Here is a 16,957-nt window from a genome sequence, read left to right on the forward strand (position 1 = left end):
ACAGACAGATAGTTGACAAGGACAAAAGATATATAAATATTTATAATACAAACTAAATGAGAGCAGCAACAAATTCTAAATATTGTTAATCCAGCATAGTATCGTATAATCAAAGATCAACACCAAACGAGCAGCATACGTACAATTTTAAAAGATACCAATTACAAATTTAGCAATAATAACAAACAAAACGAAAAGTGCATTAAGATACAAAATGAAAAATCGGTTTGACAGCAAATATTGAATATAAAGTGTATAAATACAGACAGAAATCAAATTTAGAAATTTTCAATCGTCTTGCGGCAAAACTCTGTTAAATGAATAACAGATACAAAAATAAAAAAAAGACTAGATTAAAAAGCAAACAAACAATTAATAAAACGTTTAATTTAATGTATATATATATATATAAAATGCCGCTTATGCCAACTAGGTTGTGATCTGCTGCATCATCTCTTCGTGCTCTGTGGCCACGGGAAAGGCGTCACCAATCGCATTTGCTGCAATTAGCTTGCTATGGATAGCTCCCCAGAGTTGGGGATTGCCATGCTCCAGAGTCGACATGCTGCCCATCATGTAGAGCGCCCAGCGGGCACGCGATAGGGCGACACAAACACGATTTGGCTGACGTAGAAAGCCAATCTGCCCAGCCGGATTGCTGCGCACCAGCGACAGCAGCACAATGTTTGCCTCCAGGCCCTGGTAGCTGTCCACAGTTGTAACCAAAATGTTTTCGATCTTAGCTTTTCTGAGCAGTGCTTTAATATGTTCAACTTGAGCATTGTAGGGCGTTAGAACGACAATGTTTTTGCGTTCCTTTTTCAAGCTTACAGCTAGTTTCACCAACTCCTTGGCCTCGTGCTTGTTCACAAAGGACATGTTATTCTGAAAATAATAAATATTTGATTGCAATCATATGTACGAAATGCATTTTACCCTACCAGCTGCTGCTCGGGTTGCGCGTGACTGACAAAGTACATGTTGGCCGCCATGCCGGACACATTACGATAGACTCTCACCGAGTCGTCACTGATCAATTCGTCATAGAAGATGGGCACCAGGAGCTCAGCAATACAGGTGCGCATGCGATACTGGACGTTTAGCACGCTGGCGGGAAACTTATGCGTAATCAGACGCTCGAAGAGGGACACCTGTAGGCCCTGTTGCGTATAATTGCCCGTATGCGGCTGCAGCTGCTTGTGATCGCCGATCAATATGACGTGCTGCGTGTAGGGCGTCAGGCAGGCCAGCACATGGGATTCAGCTATCTCGCCGGCCTCCTCAAAAATGAAGCACTTGCTCTGCAGCAGACGAAACAAAAAGTTATGCCTTGCCGCGCACGTCGTTGTCATCGCCAACAGAGCTTTGTCACGAGCCTGATAAAACTGAAATATTGTGCGCAGGGTGTTCAACTTTTCCGCCACACCGTGCAGCTGCTCCAGTTCCAATTGGATTGTCACATGGGCCGACTCGCTGCCATCGAAGTCCGCATGCAGAGCCTGCAGTCGCTTGAACTGTTCCCTATACTCACACTTGGCCAGCCACCAAAGGTGTTTGATGCGCGGCGGCATCGGATCATCGGACATTGTTCGCACATTGAATTGCTCGATTTGGGGCATACGCGACTGAAAGCCAAAGCGCAGAATGCTGCTCGTGTGCTGCGCGGCCTTTAACAGGAACTTGTCCAGCGAGTCGTTGGTGTAGGTCAGCACAATAATGGGTCCAGTGCCAAGCTGAGCGGCATTCTGCAGCAGCGTCTTGACCAGCTCAACGGACAGATGTGTCTTGCCTGTGCCGGACGGGCCTTGTATCAGGCTGAATTCCATGCAGAGCGCAGCGCCAAAAGCCGCTCGCTGCGAGTCATTCAGCTTCGTCTCCACGGGCGGCTTAGCTGCCGTAAATGGCTTGCCATTATGCATTAGCTGAACGTCTGGTCCAATGTAGGCGGGCGGCCGTACATCAAGCTGTCCTTCGACAATGTACCGGCACATGGGAAAGTTATCGGCGCTGCAGGTGCTCAGATAATTGTGGACACGCAGATACGGCTCAAAGAACGCCGGCGTCTCGAACATGATTAACGGCCTGCCGTATATATTGCCAATATTGTATTGTTTGGCAATCTCTACGCTTAACTGAAACATATCGACTTTTATATATAGTTCATAATATAGAGGTTATAATGTCTTACAAATCCTTGTTTTATCATTTTGTCCTCTGTCATTCCAACGGTGGCCAATATTAGATTGTCAAAATCATAGCTGCTGGTAAAGCACAGTAAGGCGCCCGTCTTAAGATTTCGTAGGTATTGTTGTTCTACCCGTCCTGCCGAATTCGATTTCCATAGTTCGTTTTTTTCTTGCCGTTCTGATGGGCGTATATCTAGAAAAATCAGGCTATTCCGCTCCGCTTCGGCAAATTCGGGGTTCAGGTTGAGCTGTGTGTGCGGCCAAACCAGATTTTGTTCCACCAAAGCATCGATATTCTGCTTGGAACGCAAACGCTGCACGAGCTCACGCAATGGCTGCACAAAATCATCGCAGAGCAGCTGACGTTGGTAATTTATGTAGCCAGCCACGTCATCGGAGGCGACGGCAGGTACAGCATCCCCTGCTTCAGCTCGCAGTAATTGCTCCAGCTTGGGATATATTTCGTTTTTGACATGTGTACTGGCGGGCAGCACATCCAGCTCTCGGCTGAATTCAACGCACAGCGGATGGTTCAAGAGCTGAGGCAGCTGACAGCGGGAGATCAGCGTCTTAAAATGCTCGATTAGCTCATATCCAGACGGTTGCAGCACGCCCAGCTTGTGGGCACGTATGAGCAAACACTTTATGCCGCGCAACAACGACTCGGAGTCGGCATCTAATTGGCCCTTGGAAGGCGGCGCAAAGAGTTTCACAGCAAAGCGCTTGATGTGATTCAGGAGCACCGTTTGCCTGGCGAAACCGGACAGTATCTGCCAATCGAAACCGCCCAATTCCAATTGGCACAGCACCGTCAGCACTTCCACATACTGCATCACACGTTTTGGGGAATCGCTGTCCGTCAGCTGATCCTGGAAGAGATCACGCGGCGCGGCCATTAAGTAGAGAAACATTTCCAGCGGCGTCATTTTCAGTGCCTTTGCAAAGTCGGCAGTGGCAAAGCGACTCGGACTTTTCGTATCCTCAGTAACCCTAAGTTGCTTGAGATAATCATCTACATTTGTTATTGGAAATTGCATTCTATAATCAAAACTCGCACATTATTCGCTTACCAGCTCGGCTGCAAAAGTCAATGCGTTCCTCGTGTGTCTCAATTGCCACTTGTTGCTTCACGTGTTGCTGCAGATTTTGCACCAGCTCATCCTCATCCTTATTGAACCAATCATCATCCGAGTCCGACATGGTGAAATTCTTTGCGTTTGCGCTGCGTACATTAAATGGAAGTCCCGTTCTATAAATGCATGGTTAGAGTTGCCAAACGTCTTTGCTTTGGTTAGATAATAGAGATGTGCAAGATTTTAGTACTAGTGACTGAAGGGAAGTATTTTTCGAGTAGTTGATGCGAGCGATAGTCGCTTTTAAGAATTCACTTTTCTACTGAATTTTGTCATTTTATTTAATAGCAGTTCTTGAACTTCCACTCAATCTAAGAAATTAAGTTTTTAAATCAACTGCAGATTTGATCTTGTATTTACAAATATAATAATTCTTCGCACCGATTTGGCCAAAAGCAATATTTTGCCTCATTCGCAACTTGGTCACACTTTTCGTTATTTGTGACGATCTTTCGATTTGTGCGCGAAATAAATAGGTTACATATTGATAAACTTTTGTATTTAAAAATTGTTTATTATATAGTATAATACGGCAACTGAAAGCTGAAGAGCGCACATCATTCAGCCAGTTCACGTGTCAAGTAATAAAACCAAATATATATATTTTTTGGCAGCTCATAAATAATATTTACTTCTGATATCATCATGCGCTTCTCTATGCCGTTTCTTAATAGGGGAATACCAGAATATTTATACTATCGGAAACATTATGGTTGAACTTTTCGGCGAAGATTACGACTGTTGGGAATGGTTTCAGGCTGATAAAGAGAAAATCCTGCGCAGCTTAACGCGCAAAAAAGCTACCGATGGGCGTCAGTTGCAGATAAACAGGCGATATAACTACTGGAATCGTGCCAAGGCGGCGGCGCCATCTAAAATTCCCACCGACGGTCTGCAGGAGATCTTTAATCTACAGCCTTTGGGCATGTTTCTTTACCTGGCCACCGAAATTGAACCGAACTTTTTTGTCGATCAAATCGGGCCCCACGACGATTTGGAGCGCGTGCTAATCTATACGCGCATCCTGGTCACTTTATGTGAACTGGAGCTGCCTGGCTTTCACTATGATATGCTGAGCAAGTTTGCGGCGTGCACGCCGCTCATCGAGCACTATGAGGAGCTGGTGCGAAAACTGTGCACCAAAAGCTTCCGCACCATGTGGACCGACATGAAGCGCGTCGATTGCATCATTAGCCATATGCAGACGCTGTTGTTGCAGGCTCAGCGCGCTGGCGTCATGGACAAAAATGGCATGCAGATACTATTCAATATTTGGACACACTTGAAGAACAACCAGAACCCGACCATAGAAGAGCGTCCGATCTGCATGGAGTTTCTGCATCAGTTGCACGGTCTGTTTAGTGTTGATCTGGATGTGTTGGCTGAACCAAATCCTGCCGCCGAGGTAAACGCTTCATTTCCATTTATTTTTAGCAATGTCGAATTCAAATGGTTTTCAGTTATATCCCAGCCTGGAGGAGCTCAGGCTGTGGCTCAAGCAGCACGAGGATGCCTATCTCCATGCCCCAAAGCTAACGATCAGCTACATAAGCACCACGCAGTACATAAATAGCCAACGCTTGTTTTTGCGTCAGCAGTTTTTGCTGCCGCTGCGCGAATTGGTGCGCGCTCTGCATCGAAAGCGCAGCCTGCAGAACGTGACGCCGCTCCAATTGGCCTATGAGGAGGTGCAGATCAAGCTGAATATGCACTTTCCGGATGCTCACAGTAGCAAGCTGCTGTTTGTTGATCTTTTGGCTGCGCAGCGCAAATCGGCAGCCGATCACGATATCCAATTGGGTAACTCGGAAGAGGAGTCTCTGCTAAAGCTCAAAACTGGTGCACTTCTCTGTTTCAGCACAAGCTACGATTTCGACAATCTAATACTGGCCACGGTGGCTGGCACGGATATAAAGCAGCTGCGTCGCGGTTACGTGAGTGTACATTAAATTAAACTAGATATTTGTATATATTTGCTGTCTTTCAGATTGCGATCACCATAGTGCGGCAGTTTAATATAGGCAACATTTATGGCAAGTCGTTGATCATGTTCGAAACGCCCGTCTACTTTGAGCCCTACCAGAAGGCGTACATCTACCTGACCAACAGCAATGTTATCAACTTTCCGATGTCCGATTATATAGTACATGGGCTGACGAGAACGCAACCGCCTGCATATTTGAATCACACACAGCCGCCGAATGTCTACGAGAGTCAAAAGTTTGTGAACAAGCTGCGCAAAATGCCGCTGAATCTATCGCAGCACGATGCCTTCCAAAGTGTGCTGAATACGAACTTTAATCTAATCCAAGGTCCGCCCGGAACGGGCAAGACGCATCTCTCCCTGCAGCTGATAAAGACCATGTTGGAGCATGCCAAATTCTGTGCGCCCATTGTTGTGATCACCTACACCAACGATTCGCTGGATAAGTTTCTGCTGAAGCTAAGCTCGTTCACCAGCAGCATAGTACGCTTTGGCTGTCAGTCGAGACTGCCGGAAATTGCCAGGTTCAATGCACGTGCCGACACAAACATGCACATGATAAATCCTCGATTAAAGCGTCTGTACTGGATGGTGAATCTGGAGATCAAGGAGCATTTCAAGCGCCTGCAGACACTGTATGCCGCCTTCAATGACAGCGATAAGGCCTATACGGATATTTTGGCGACGCAGCGTCTCGTGTGGAATGCGCAGGAGAAACTCAACTCCATACGAATGATATTCCAGCACTATTTGATTGTGAAAAAGAACGTGCTGGCGATGACGACCACGTGCGCTGCGCGCATGAATTTTGTCTTTCGCTTTCTTAAAAGTCGCATTGGTAATTGGAATCAAAAGCATCACAATTACGTATTAAATTGGTTTCATTTTAGTCATTTTCGAGGAAGCCGCAGAAATTTTGGAAGCGCACATATTGCCCTGCCTGACACCCTACACGGAGCACGTGATTATGATTGGCGACCACATGCAGCTCAAGCCCTATATAAGCTATATAAAGGGACTGAAATATTCAGCTATCTGTCAATCCTTATTCGAGCGTTTGATACGCTCAAATTTCCATGTGAACGTATTGAATATTCAATACCGTATGCGTAATACATTTGCCGAATTGCTGTGTCCCCTTATATACCAGAAGCTCTTCAGTCATGAGTCGGTGTATAATTTTCCTCCTGTTCGCTATATGACGAAGAATCTGTATTTTCTGCAACATCAGGAGCCTGAGACACATATCTATGATGGCTTTCTATGCAACGATTGGGAAACGCAAAGGGTGTCTGAAATAGTGAGCCATTTGATAGACGTCGGCGGCTACAAGGGCAAGGAGGTCGTGGTGCTCACACCCTACACCATGCAGGTCGAATCCATTAAAAAGAGGGTAAGGCATGGATTACTTATTATCTGATGATATATTTATAAGCCCTTCTGCTTTGCAGTTATCGAAGACAAAGCATTTGAAAGATGTTGGCATTACCACGGTTGATAGTTTCCAGGGTCTGGAAGCGGATATAGTTGTGCTCTCGCTGGTGCGAAGTAACACACATGGAAATATCGGATTTCTGTCTGAACAGAATCGTATTTGTGTCGCCATGTCCCGCGCTCGCTATGGCCTCTATATTATTGGCAACATGAAGATTCTATCGCAGAAATCGCCTACTTGGCGCGATATACAGAATAAGCTAAGGCAGCAAAATGCTATAGGCGAAGAATTCCCCTATAAGAAAATGATGTGAGTGTTATTAACAGCTCTACATTGTAAATAATGTAAACTACATATAATATTAATAAATATAATCATGTTCTTGTTTCTTTATAAAGCTCTGCATGTATTGAAAATTGTTTCTCTTCAACGTTAAGTCTACATGTTGATGAAAGTTATATTATCAAAAATTATATTTACCCCGACCGGAAAGAACCCGGTTTCTTATTTGAAAGTGCAAAATTTGCGGTTTGTTCTTTCGATCTGCATGAATGCAAAAAATTCTCGACTTGAAATATACTGAAATGCTTAGCATTTCGTGCTATATCGAGAGCGCACGCGCATTGTCAGTATTATCATCATATTCAAGATTGGTCACACTCGCTGTGCAAAATGTTGGAATATTTTTAGTGCTGTTTTATGAAATGTATATAAAATTAAAACACAAAGTTAATTCGAATAGATTACAACGATTAAAAAGCTAATCAAATACAACGTAAGCATAAACAAAACTGAATTGCAATTAATATATCTGAATATGTCTAGCACGGCTGACAAACAAAAATGCCCGCGCATTTTATTGTAATACCGTTTGTAAACAGACGAATGTAAACGCGAATTTATGTTTTTATATGTAGACAAACCAAAGATGGGTCGCAGTAGAATTCGAAAGAAACAATTATCCTCAGGATCGGAGAGTGACGTTTCGCCTACGCCTCCGAAAAATAAGAAACCTAGGCGCAGCGCAGAAACCAACGAAGAGGATGGAATGATTGTGGAAGCGTCTACTTCGCGCGCGGTTCACAGGCGCACAAACGGGAATGCAAGCTCTTCCTTCGAGAATCCCTCGGTAACTCCATGATCTATATATTCATTCTGCTTAAAATCAAACAATAGCTTATTTGTTATAGCATGGACTGACGGCTCGAAACGTATTCCAGCGTTGCGGGAAGATTATTTCCATACGTCTAAGAAATTTTATGTGCCACTCGAATTTATACATCAACTTTGGGCCACATATCAATTTTCTTGTTGGCAGCAATGGCAGCGGCAAAAGTGCCGTGATCACGGCCCTTGCATTAGGGCTAGCCGGCAGTGCACGCAACACAAGTCGCGCCAGCAGCATACAGAGTAAGTTGCCCAATCGCTTACCCGAGGCGAATTCATTATAAAACTAACCATTATCTTCTTTCACAGAGCTCATAAAAAACGGGGAGACAAATGCATCCATTGAGCTAACCCTGTGCAATACGGGACTGCGGCCATTCAAGTACGACGTTTACGGTCCACACATTACGGTTGTACGCCAAATACGGCAATCGTCCTCGACGTATGAGATGAGAGACGCTCAGAATAGATGCGTTTCCAAGAAACTGGACGAAATACGACGCTTGCTGCTTTATTTTGGCATAAGTGTTGAGAATCCGATCTTTGTGCTCAATCAGGAAGCTTCGCGCGAATTTCTCAAAGAGTGGGTGTACTTAATTGCGAAACTTTGAATTCTATTTAAAATATAAAACCCTATCCCACAGCCTAGAGCCTGCATCCAACTATAAATTGCTTATGAAGGCAACGCAGCTGGATTTATGCGCGGCCAGCTTGACTCAATGCCACGAGCAGCGCGAGCATATTAACTATGATCTGGAGCTGCTTAAAAAGGTAGATCTTCATTTGAAAAAATAATACCCATAAATAAATAATTACTTTAACTGCGCAGAAAAAGGAAAAGTTGAAGAAACTGTGCCATGAAGAAGAGGAAAAGTTGGCATTAATCAAAAATAAAGAGGCAATTAAGGTAAGACAACATTTCTTGCACAGAGCTATAAAGTAAAACATATTTTCTCTAATGTAGATTCAATTAAAAGAGGCTACAACCATGCTGGCTTGGCTAAAAGTGACCAAGATACAGGATGATCTGACTAAAATGGAACACACACTTAAAATAATTGAGAAGAAAAACGCAGATCTATCGCAGAAAACAACACAGAAGAATAGCACGCAGTTGGCACTTGCCCAGCAGCTCGAGTAGGTAAAGCAATTATCTTTATTTAATATATTATAAATAAAACGTATTCATAGGCAAATTGAGGAAACCAAACAGCGAATTATGGAAAGTCACCAGTCGCAGGAAACAAGGCTTCGGGCGGTCAAGCGAACTATACAAGATTGTCTCTATAAAGCCAGTTCAATTAAAGCAGGAATTAAAAATGTAGAGAAACGTCTCAGGGAGGAACAAACTACCTACGAGGGCTGTCAGAGGCACATGAATAACTATCACGAGGACTATTCAGAAGTGAAAAGGCTTCGGGAACAGAATGCTGCTACGCTAGCCACTCTCAAAGTAAAGGTAGCCGAGAGTAATGAGCTGATCTCCAGGCTCAGGGACGAACAGAACAGTACAAAGAACCGAATGCCTGCCACGATAGAGCAGGTGGAGTCGGTGAAAAATGAGCTGAGCAAACTGCGAAAAACTGAGCGTACGTTAAAATGTCTTTAAATAATCCAAAACAAAAGTTAATATTAATTGAATTGTAGAAAGCCTGCAATGGGAAATGGAATCGCTGTTGCGCAACAAATCAAACAAAATGTCCGTTTATGGTGAGCACGCAATGCAAGTGGCCAATGCGTTGCGTGTTCAGTACAGCGGCAGCAATGCGCACAAAATGCCGCGTGGACCCATTGGCATGTACATAACTGTGCCAAATCCCAAGTATCGAGATCTGATAGAGAATCAACTGGCTCATTGTCTGCGCTCGTATATCGTAAGCACCGACAAGGAGCGTGTGTCTCTGAGAGCTCTGCTGCAAGAATCGTATGCAGGCGGGAATATACCGACTATCATCACGAGTGCGTTTTCTAACCGGGTCTACAACGTATCCAAGTACAAAGTGCAAAACAGGTCGTCAAATACGACCGTGCTGATGGATGAGATTAGGTGAGCTTTTAAAGAGTTTAAGCATAAGACGTTTAAGTAAACAGTTGTATTTATTAATAGATGCGATGATCCTGTTGTAATGAACTATCTTATTGATACAATGCGCATTGAGACGGTCTTGGTTACCGATTCCAAGGAGATAGCCGAATCGCTTACCTCGAACTCGGAAAATGTGCCACCCAATTTAACCCGCATATTGGTGCCCAATTTGGGGCTTGAGTATTCGCCATCGCCCAACTATGCCATGTACTCCATTAAAATCACGCCTGCGCGCTTCATTCAGGTCAATGTGGATGATCGCATTCGGCAGCTGAAGACAGAGCAGGAAAGTCTTCGAGAACGTGCAGCAATCCTTCAGCCAGTGTATGTCAAAGTTAAGCAAAAGCTGGACAGTGACGCAAAGGAGATAAGCACCAAAAGTAATATGATTAATGCACATCACACGGAAAACACAAAAGCGTTGCAAAGAATTATGGATATCGAAAATTTCGAATATCGCGAATTACCCGCTCTTGATGTGCTGGTAAGTCCGAAGCTGGTCCAAAGCTGTTTCCCCTCAAACCATTTAACCTGCTGTTATTTTGCTTTTTTAGGAAACTCACTTGACGACCAGCGGTGCGAAGATCGAGAAATGTAAGGAGGAGCGTAAGGTCTTGGAAAGTCAACTGCGCGAAATCGACGAACGTAAAACTCAAGCTGACGAAGAAGCTAAAGGCGAACAAATTATTCTCGACGGCATTAATAAGAAAGTAAGCGACATTGACACGGCGTCACAGGAACTACAACGTAAAGCTCGTGACTTAGACCGACATTATGAGGAGAACCAACGACGTTTTAAGCAAACTAACGAGCTACTTAAATCCATGCTAAAAGATAAAAAAAATCTGGAGGAAGATTTAGAAAAGGAACGCCGCGAGGCACAGAAAGTCGGTGACTTTATCGAGACAAACAAATCTGAAGAGAGAATTCGTGACAAAATCAATCGATATAAAGCAAAGATAAAGCATTACGAATCGATGAACTTAAACAGCGAGGAAGTAGAGCATAAGTTGTCCACTTTGCTTGATAAACTTAAAGCAGAAACTGAAAATTTGGAGAATATCTTATGTGTTGTAGAAAAATTACGCATTGAATACCATACTCGGGCACAACGATTTCAGCGATCGCGATACCATTTCTTTACCATGGTTCAGTTTCAGTTCAAGGTAAAGTTATTCAATTTAACAACTTCAAAAATCACTTTATAAATTGTTTAAACATGCAGCAAGCACTTGTCTGTCGCCAATTTGAAGGCAGCCTGGAACCGAATCATAAGGATAAAACGTTGCAGATCAGCGTCTTCCCGCCCAGCGGGAACAAGACATCGAATACGAGAAGTTTGTCTGGCGGTGAAAGGTCCTTTACCACGGTGTCCCTGCTGAAAGGCCTTTGGAGCACTTCCGATCACCCATTTTATTTCTTGGACGAATACGATGTATTTACTGTAAGTTCATGTTGCACGTTTTATTTTTATTCACACAATGGCCCCTTTATTAAATTTTGTAAATTTATAGGACGAAGTTAACAGAACTTTTATTACTAAACTGCTTATTCAAGAGGGCACGGATTTTCCAAACAGACAGTATTGTTTTCTTACCCCACAAGATACGAAAGTCGATGCGAATCACTTAATAACAGTGCATAAGTATGCATATTTGCATTTTTCTTTTTATATCAAGATTAACAAATATAATTTGTCTTCACTCTTATTCTAGATTGGAAGCACCAGAGCATTAAGTTCTAGCTAATTTTCACTAAATTTGTTGCTGGACGACTGCTCTAAAAAACATTACCATTTATTTAACTTAGGCTCTTACATGTTATATGTTATTAAATAAACGTAAATTTTCTTTAAAATGTTTTTAAATTAGTTTCCGTAAGGCATTCAAAATAGAAAAATTAAAACAAGTAAGAGGTTCCAGTCGTGAGCTCCCGACTAGGGGCAAATGGTATCCCCTAGTCGGGAGCTAGGGGATACCATTTGCAATTTTGTCGATTTGGGTCAAAATTTTGGATTTCCTTTTTTGATGCCAATCGATAAAACTGATCCTTACGAGTCAAAAATTGTCTGAAATTGGAATATCGGACATTATTTGACGGAAATATTGCAAAAAATCATCAAAAAGGTTGACTTCACGAACGAATCGGTTTTTTGTCTACAACATTTTTCAACCCATCGATGATTAATTTGTTTGAATTCCAATTGATGGTAGGGATCCGTACGCATTCAAAAAGGTATAACATTTTAAAATCAGACATTATTTACCCGAGGTATTCAAAAAAAAATCATCGAAAAAGTTTCGATTTTCGCACCGATCTCGATTTTGAAAAAAATCGTGATGAAGGTCATATCTCCGCGGGGAGTTCTGTCGTTTTGGAACGTCATATCTCCAGGAAAAAGTTTCGATTTTCGCACCGACCTCTATTTTGAAAATAAGCGTGATGTAACCCCTTACCATTTTGTCGATTTGGGTCAAAATTTTGGATTTCCTTTTTTTGATGCCAATCGTTACAACTGATCCTTACGAGTCAAAAATGGTACACAATTCTAAAATCTGACATTATTTGACGGAAATATTGTAAAAAATCACCAAAATGGTTGAGTTATGTCGCTTTGGAACGTCATTTCTCCGCGCGGAGTTATGTCGCTTTGGAACGTCATATCTCCGCGCGGAGGTATGTCGCTTTGGAACGTTATATCTCCAAGCAGAGTTATGTCGTTTTGGAACGTCATATCTCCGCGCAGAGTTATGTCGTTTTGGAACGTCATATCTCCGCGCAGAGTTATGTCGTTTTGGAACGTAATATCTGCGCGCTGAGTTATGTCGTTTTGGAACGTCATATCTCCTCGCGGAGTTATGTCGTTTTGGAACGTCATATCTTCGCGCGGAGCTATGTCGCTTTGTAGCGTCAATTCTCCGCGCGGAGTTATGTCGTTTTGGAACGTCATATCTCCGCGAAAAAGTTTCGATTTTCGCACCGGCCTCGATTTTGAATAATATCGTGATGAAGGTCATATCTCCGCGGGGAGTTCTGTCGTTTTGGAACGTCATATCTCCAGGAAAAAGTTTCGACCTCTATTTTGAAAAAAAGCGTAATGTAACTAACCACTTGCCATTTTGTCGATTTGGGTCAAAATTTTCCTTTTTTGATGCCAATCGTTAGAACTGATCCTTACGAATCAAACTTGGTATAAAATTCCAAAATCGAACATTATTTGACGGAAATATTACAAAAAATCATCAAAAAGGTTGAATTTACGAACGAATCGGTTTTTTGTCAACAACATTGTTCAACCCATCGATGATTAATGTGTTTGAATGCCAATTGATGGTAGGGATCCGTACGCATTTAAAAAGATATAATTTTAAATCAGACATTATTTACCCGAGATATTAAAAAAAAATCATCGAAAATGTTTTGCCTTTCGCACCGACCTCGATTTTGAAAATAATCGTGATGAAGGTCATATCTCCGCGGGGAGTTATGTCGTTTTGGAACGTCATATCTCCGCGCGGAGTTATGTCGTTTTGGAACGTCATATCTCCGCGCGGAGTTTTGTCGTTTTGGAACGTCATATCTCCGCGCGGAGTTTTGCGTTTTGGAACGTCATATCTCCGCGCAGAGTTATGTCGTTTTGGAACGTCATATTTCCGCGCAGAGTTATGTTGTTTTGGAACGTCATATCTCCGCGCGGAGCTATGTCGTTTTGGAGCGTCATATCTCCGCGCGGAGTTATGTCGTTTTGGAACGTCATATCTCCGCGCGGAGTTTTGTCGTTTTGGAACGTCATATCTCCGCGCGGAGCTATGTCGTTTTGGAGCGTCATATCTCCGCGCGGAGTTATGTCGTTTTGGAACGTCATATCTCCGCGCAGAGTTATGTCGTTTTGTAACGTCATATCTCCGCGCGGAGTTATGTCGTTTTGGAGCGTCATATCTCCGCGCGGAGCTATTACCCGAAATATTAAAAAAAATCATCGAAAAAGTTTCGATTTTCGCACCGACCTCTATTTTGAAAAAAATCGTGATGAAGGTCATATCTCCGCGGGGAGTTCTGTCGTTTTGGAACGTCATATCTCCAGGAAAAAGTTTCGATTTTCGCACCGACCTCTATTTTGAAAAAAAGCGTGATGTAACCTCTTGCCATTTTGTCGATTTGGGTCAAAATTTTGGATTTCCTTTTTTTGATGCCAATCGTTAAAACTGATCCTTACGAATCAAATATGGTATAAAATTCCAAAATCGGACATTATTTGACGGAAATATTGCAAAATATCATCAAAAAGGTTGAATTTACGAACGAATCGGTTTTTTGTCAACAACATTGTCCAACCCATCGATGATTAATTTGTTTGAATGCCAATTGATGGTAGGGATCCGTACGCATTCAAAAAGGTATAACATTTTAAAATCAGGCATTATTTACCCGAGATATTAAAAAAAAATTATCGAAAATGTTTAGATTTTCGCAACGACCTCGATTTTGAAAAAAATCGTGATGAAGGTCATATCTCCGCGGGGAGTTATGTCGTTTTGGAACGTCATATCTCCGCGCGGAGTTATGTCGTTTTGGAACGTCATATCTCCGCGGGGAGCTATGTCTTTTTGGAACGTCATATCTCCGCGGGGAGTTATGTCGTTTTGGAACGTCATATCTCCGCGGGGAGTTATGTCGTTTTGGAACATCATATCTCCGCGGGGAGTTATGTCGTTTTGGAACGTCATATCTCCGCGCGGTGTTATGTCGTTTTAGAACGTCATATCTCCGCGCAGAGTTATGTTGTTTTGGAACGTATATCTCCGCGTGGAGTTATGTCGTTTTGGAACGTCATATCTCCGCGCGGTGTTATGTCGTTTTGGAACGTCATATCTCAGCGGGGAGTTATGTCGTTTTGGAATGTTATATCTCTGCGCGGAGCTATGTCGTTTTGGAACGTCATATCTCCGCGTGGAGTTATGTCGTTTTGGAAAGTAATATCTCCGCGCGGTGTTATGTCGTTTTAGAACGTCATATCTCCGCGCAGAGTTATGTTGTTTTGGAACGTATATCTCCGCGTGGAGTTATGTCGTTTTGGAACGTCATATCTCCGCGCAGTGTTATGTCGTTTTGGAACGTCATATCTCCGCGTGGAGTTATGTCGTTTTGGAACGTCATATCTCCGCGCGGAGCTATTACCCGAAATATTAAAAAAAATCATCGAAAAAGTTTCGATTTTCGCACCGACCTCTATTTTAAAAATAAGCGTGATGGTTACATCACTTGCCATTTTGTCGATTTGGGTCAAAATTTTGGATTTCCTTTTTTTTGATGCAAATCGTTAGAACTGATCCTTACGAATCAAAAATGGTATAAAATTTCAAAATCAGACATTATTTGACGGAAATATTGCAAAAAATCATCAAAAATGTTGAATTTACGAACGAACCGGTTTTTTGTCAACAACATTGTCCAACCCATCGATGATTAATTTGTATGAATGCCAATTGATGGTAGGGATCCGTAAGCATTCAAAAAGACATAACATTTTAAAATCAGACATTATTTACCCGAGATATTAAAAAAAAATTATCGAAAATGTTTAGATTTTCGCACCGACCTCGATTTTGAAAAAAATCGTGATGAAGGTCATATCTCCGCGGGGAGTTCTGTCGTTTTGGAACGTCATATCTCCAGGAAAAAGTTTCGATTTTCGCACCGACCTCTATTTTGAAAAAAAGCGTGATGCAATTTTGTCGATTTGGGTCAAAATTATGGATTTCCTTTTTTTGCTGCCAATCGTTAGAACTGATCCTTACGAATCAAAAATGGTATAAAATTTCAAAATCAGACATTATTTGACGGAAATATTGCAAAAAATCATCAAAAATGTTGAATTTACGAACGAACCGGTTTTTTGTCAACAACATTGTCCAACCCATCGATGATTAATTTGTTTGAATGCCAATTGATGGTAGGGATCCGTACGCATTCAAAAAGACATAACATTTTAAAATCAGACATTATTTACCCGAGATATTAAAAAAAAATTATCGAAAATGTTTAGATTTTCGCACCGACCTCGATTTTGAAAAAAATCGTGATGAAGGTCATATCTCCGCGGGGAGCTCTGTCGTTTTGGAACGTCATATCTCCAGTAAAAAGTTTCGATTTTCGCACCGACCTCTATTTTGAAAAAAAGCGTGATGCAATTTTGTCGATTTGGGTCAAAATTTTGGATTTCCTTTTTTTTGATGCAAATCGTTAGAACTGATCCTTACGAATCAAAAATGGTATAAAATTTCAAAATCAGACATTATTTGACGGAAATATTGCAAAAAATCATCAAAAATGTTGAATTTACGAACGAACCGGTTTTTTGTCAACAACATTGTCCAACCCATCGATGATTAATTTGTTTGAATGCCAATTGATGGTAGGGATCCGAACGCATTCAAAAAGACATAACATTTTAAAATCAGACATTATTTACCCGAGATATTAAAAAAAATTATCGAAAATGTTTAGATTTTCGCACCGACCTCGATTTCGAAAAAAATCGTGATGAAGGTCATATCTCCGCGGAGAGTTCTGTCGTTTTGGAACGTCATATCTCCGCGCGGAGTTATGTCGTTTTGGAACGTCATATCTCCGCGCGGACTTATGTCGTTTTGGAACGTCATATCTCCGCGCAGAGTTATGTTGTTTTGGAACGTCATATCTCCGCGCGGAGTTCTGTCGTTTTGGAATGTCATATCTCCAGGAAAAAGCTTCGATTTTCGCACCGACCTCTATTTTGAAAAAAAGCTTGATGTAACCCCTTGCCATATTGTCGATTTGGGTCAAAATTTTGCCAATTCCAAAATCGGACATTATTTGACGGAAATATTGCAAAAAACCATCAAAAAAGTTAAATTTACGAACGAATCGGTTTTTTGTCAACAACATTGTTCAACCCATCGATGATTAATTTGCTTGAATGCCAAT

At 42.1% G+C, this 16,957-nt stretch overlaps 3 protein-coding genes across 4 annotated transcripts; 2 read left to right on the plus strand and 1 right to left on the minus strand.

Moving 5' to 3' along the window:
* Positions 1-353: 353 nt before the first annotated feature.
* On the minus strand, positions 354-3,487 carry LOC6635055 (NFX1-type zinc finger-containing protein 1). The gene is made up of 4 exons (XM_002058586.4): positions 3,257-3,487; positions 2,189-3,198; positions 942-2,132; positions 354-885 (listed from the first exon to the last, which is right to left on the minus strand). The coding sequence occupies exons 1-4, from the start codon at positions 3,384-3,386 to the stop codon at positions 430-432; spliced, it is 2,787 nt and encodes a 928-aa protein (XP_002058622.1). The 5' UTR covers positions 3,387-3,487; the 3' UTR covers positions 354-429.
* Positions 3,488-3,681: 194 nt separating this feature from the next.
* On the plus strand, positions 3,682-7,314 carry LOC6635056 (NFX1-type zinc finger-containing protein 1). Of its 2 annotated transcripts, XM_032439271.2 has the most exons (7): positions 3,682-3,900; positions 3,994-4,724; positions 4,780-5,253; positions 5,307-6,141; positions 6,194-6,696; positions 6,755-7,047; positions 7,137-7,314. In XM_032439271.2, the coding sequence occupies exons 2-7, from the start codon at positions 4,029-4,031 to the stop codon at positions 7,309-7,311; spliced, it is 2,976 nt and encodes a 991-aa protein (XP_032295162.1). In that variant the 5' UTR covers positions 3,682-3,900; positions 3,994-4,028; the 3' UTR covers positions 7,312-7,314. The 2 variants fall into 2 exon arrangements, with proteins under 2 accessions (XP_032295162.1, XP_002058623.1); XM_002058587.4 differs by lacking the exon at positions 7,137-7,314 and having other exon boundaries at positions 3,687-3,900; positions 6,755-7,106.
* A 68-nt stretch (positions 7,315-7,382) lies between these two features.
* Positions 7,383-11,848, plus strand: SMC6 (Structural maintenance of chromosomes 6). Its single transcript, XM_002058588.4, has 14 exons — positions 7,383-7,513; positions 7,656-7,867; positions 7,929-8,148; positions 8,215-8,488; positions 8,550-8,676; positions 8,735-8,812; positions 8,870-9,042; positions 9,097-9,494; positions 9,553-9,952; positions 10,013-10,475; positions 10,546-11,157; positions 11,217-11,435; positions 11,506-11,636; positions 11,707-11,848. Exons 2-14 carry the CDS (start codon positions 7,667-7,669, stop codon positions 11,726-11,728), a joined length of 3,318 nt encoding a protein of 1,105 aa, XP_002058624.1. The 5' UTR covers positions 7,383-7,513; positions 7,656-7,666; the 3' UTR covers positions 11,729-11,848.
* The last annotated feature ends 5,109 nt before the right edge of the window (positions 11,849-16,957 follow it).

Source organism: Drosophila virilis, chromosome 2 (assembly GCF_030788295.1).
Source record: "Drosophila virilis strain 15010-1051.87 chromosome 2, Dvir_AGI_RSII-ME, whole genome shotgun sequence".
In the NCBI taxonomy this organism is placed as follows: domain Eukaryota; kingdom Metazoa; phylum Arthropoda; class Insecta; order Diptera; family Drosophilidae; genus Drosophila; species Drosophila virilis.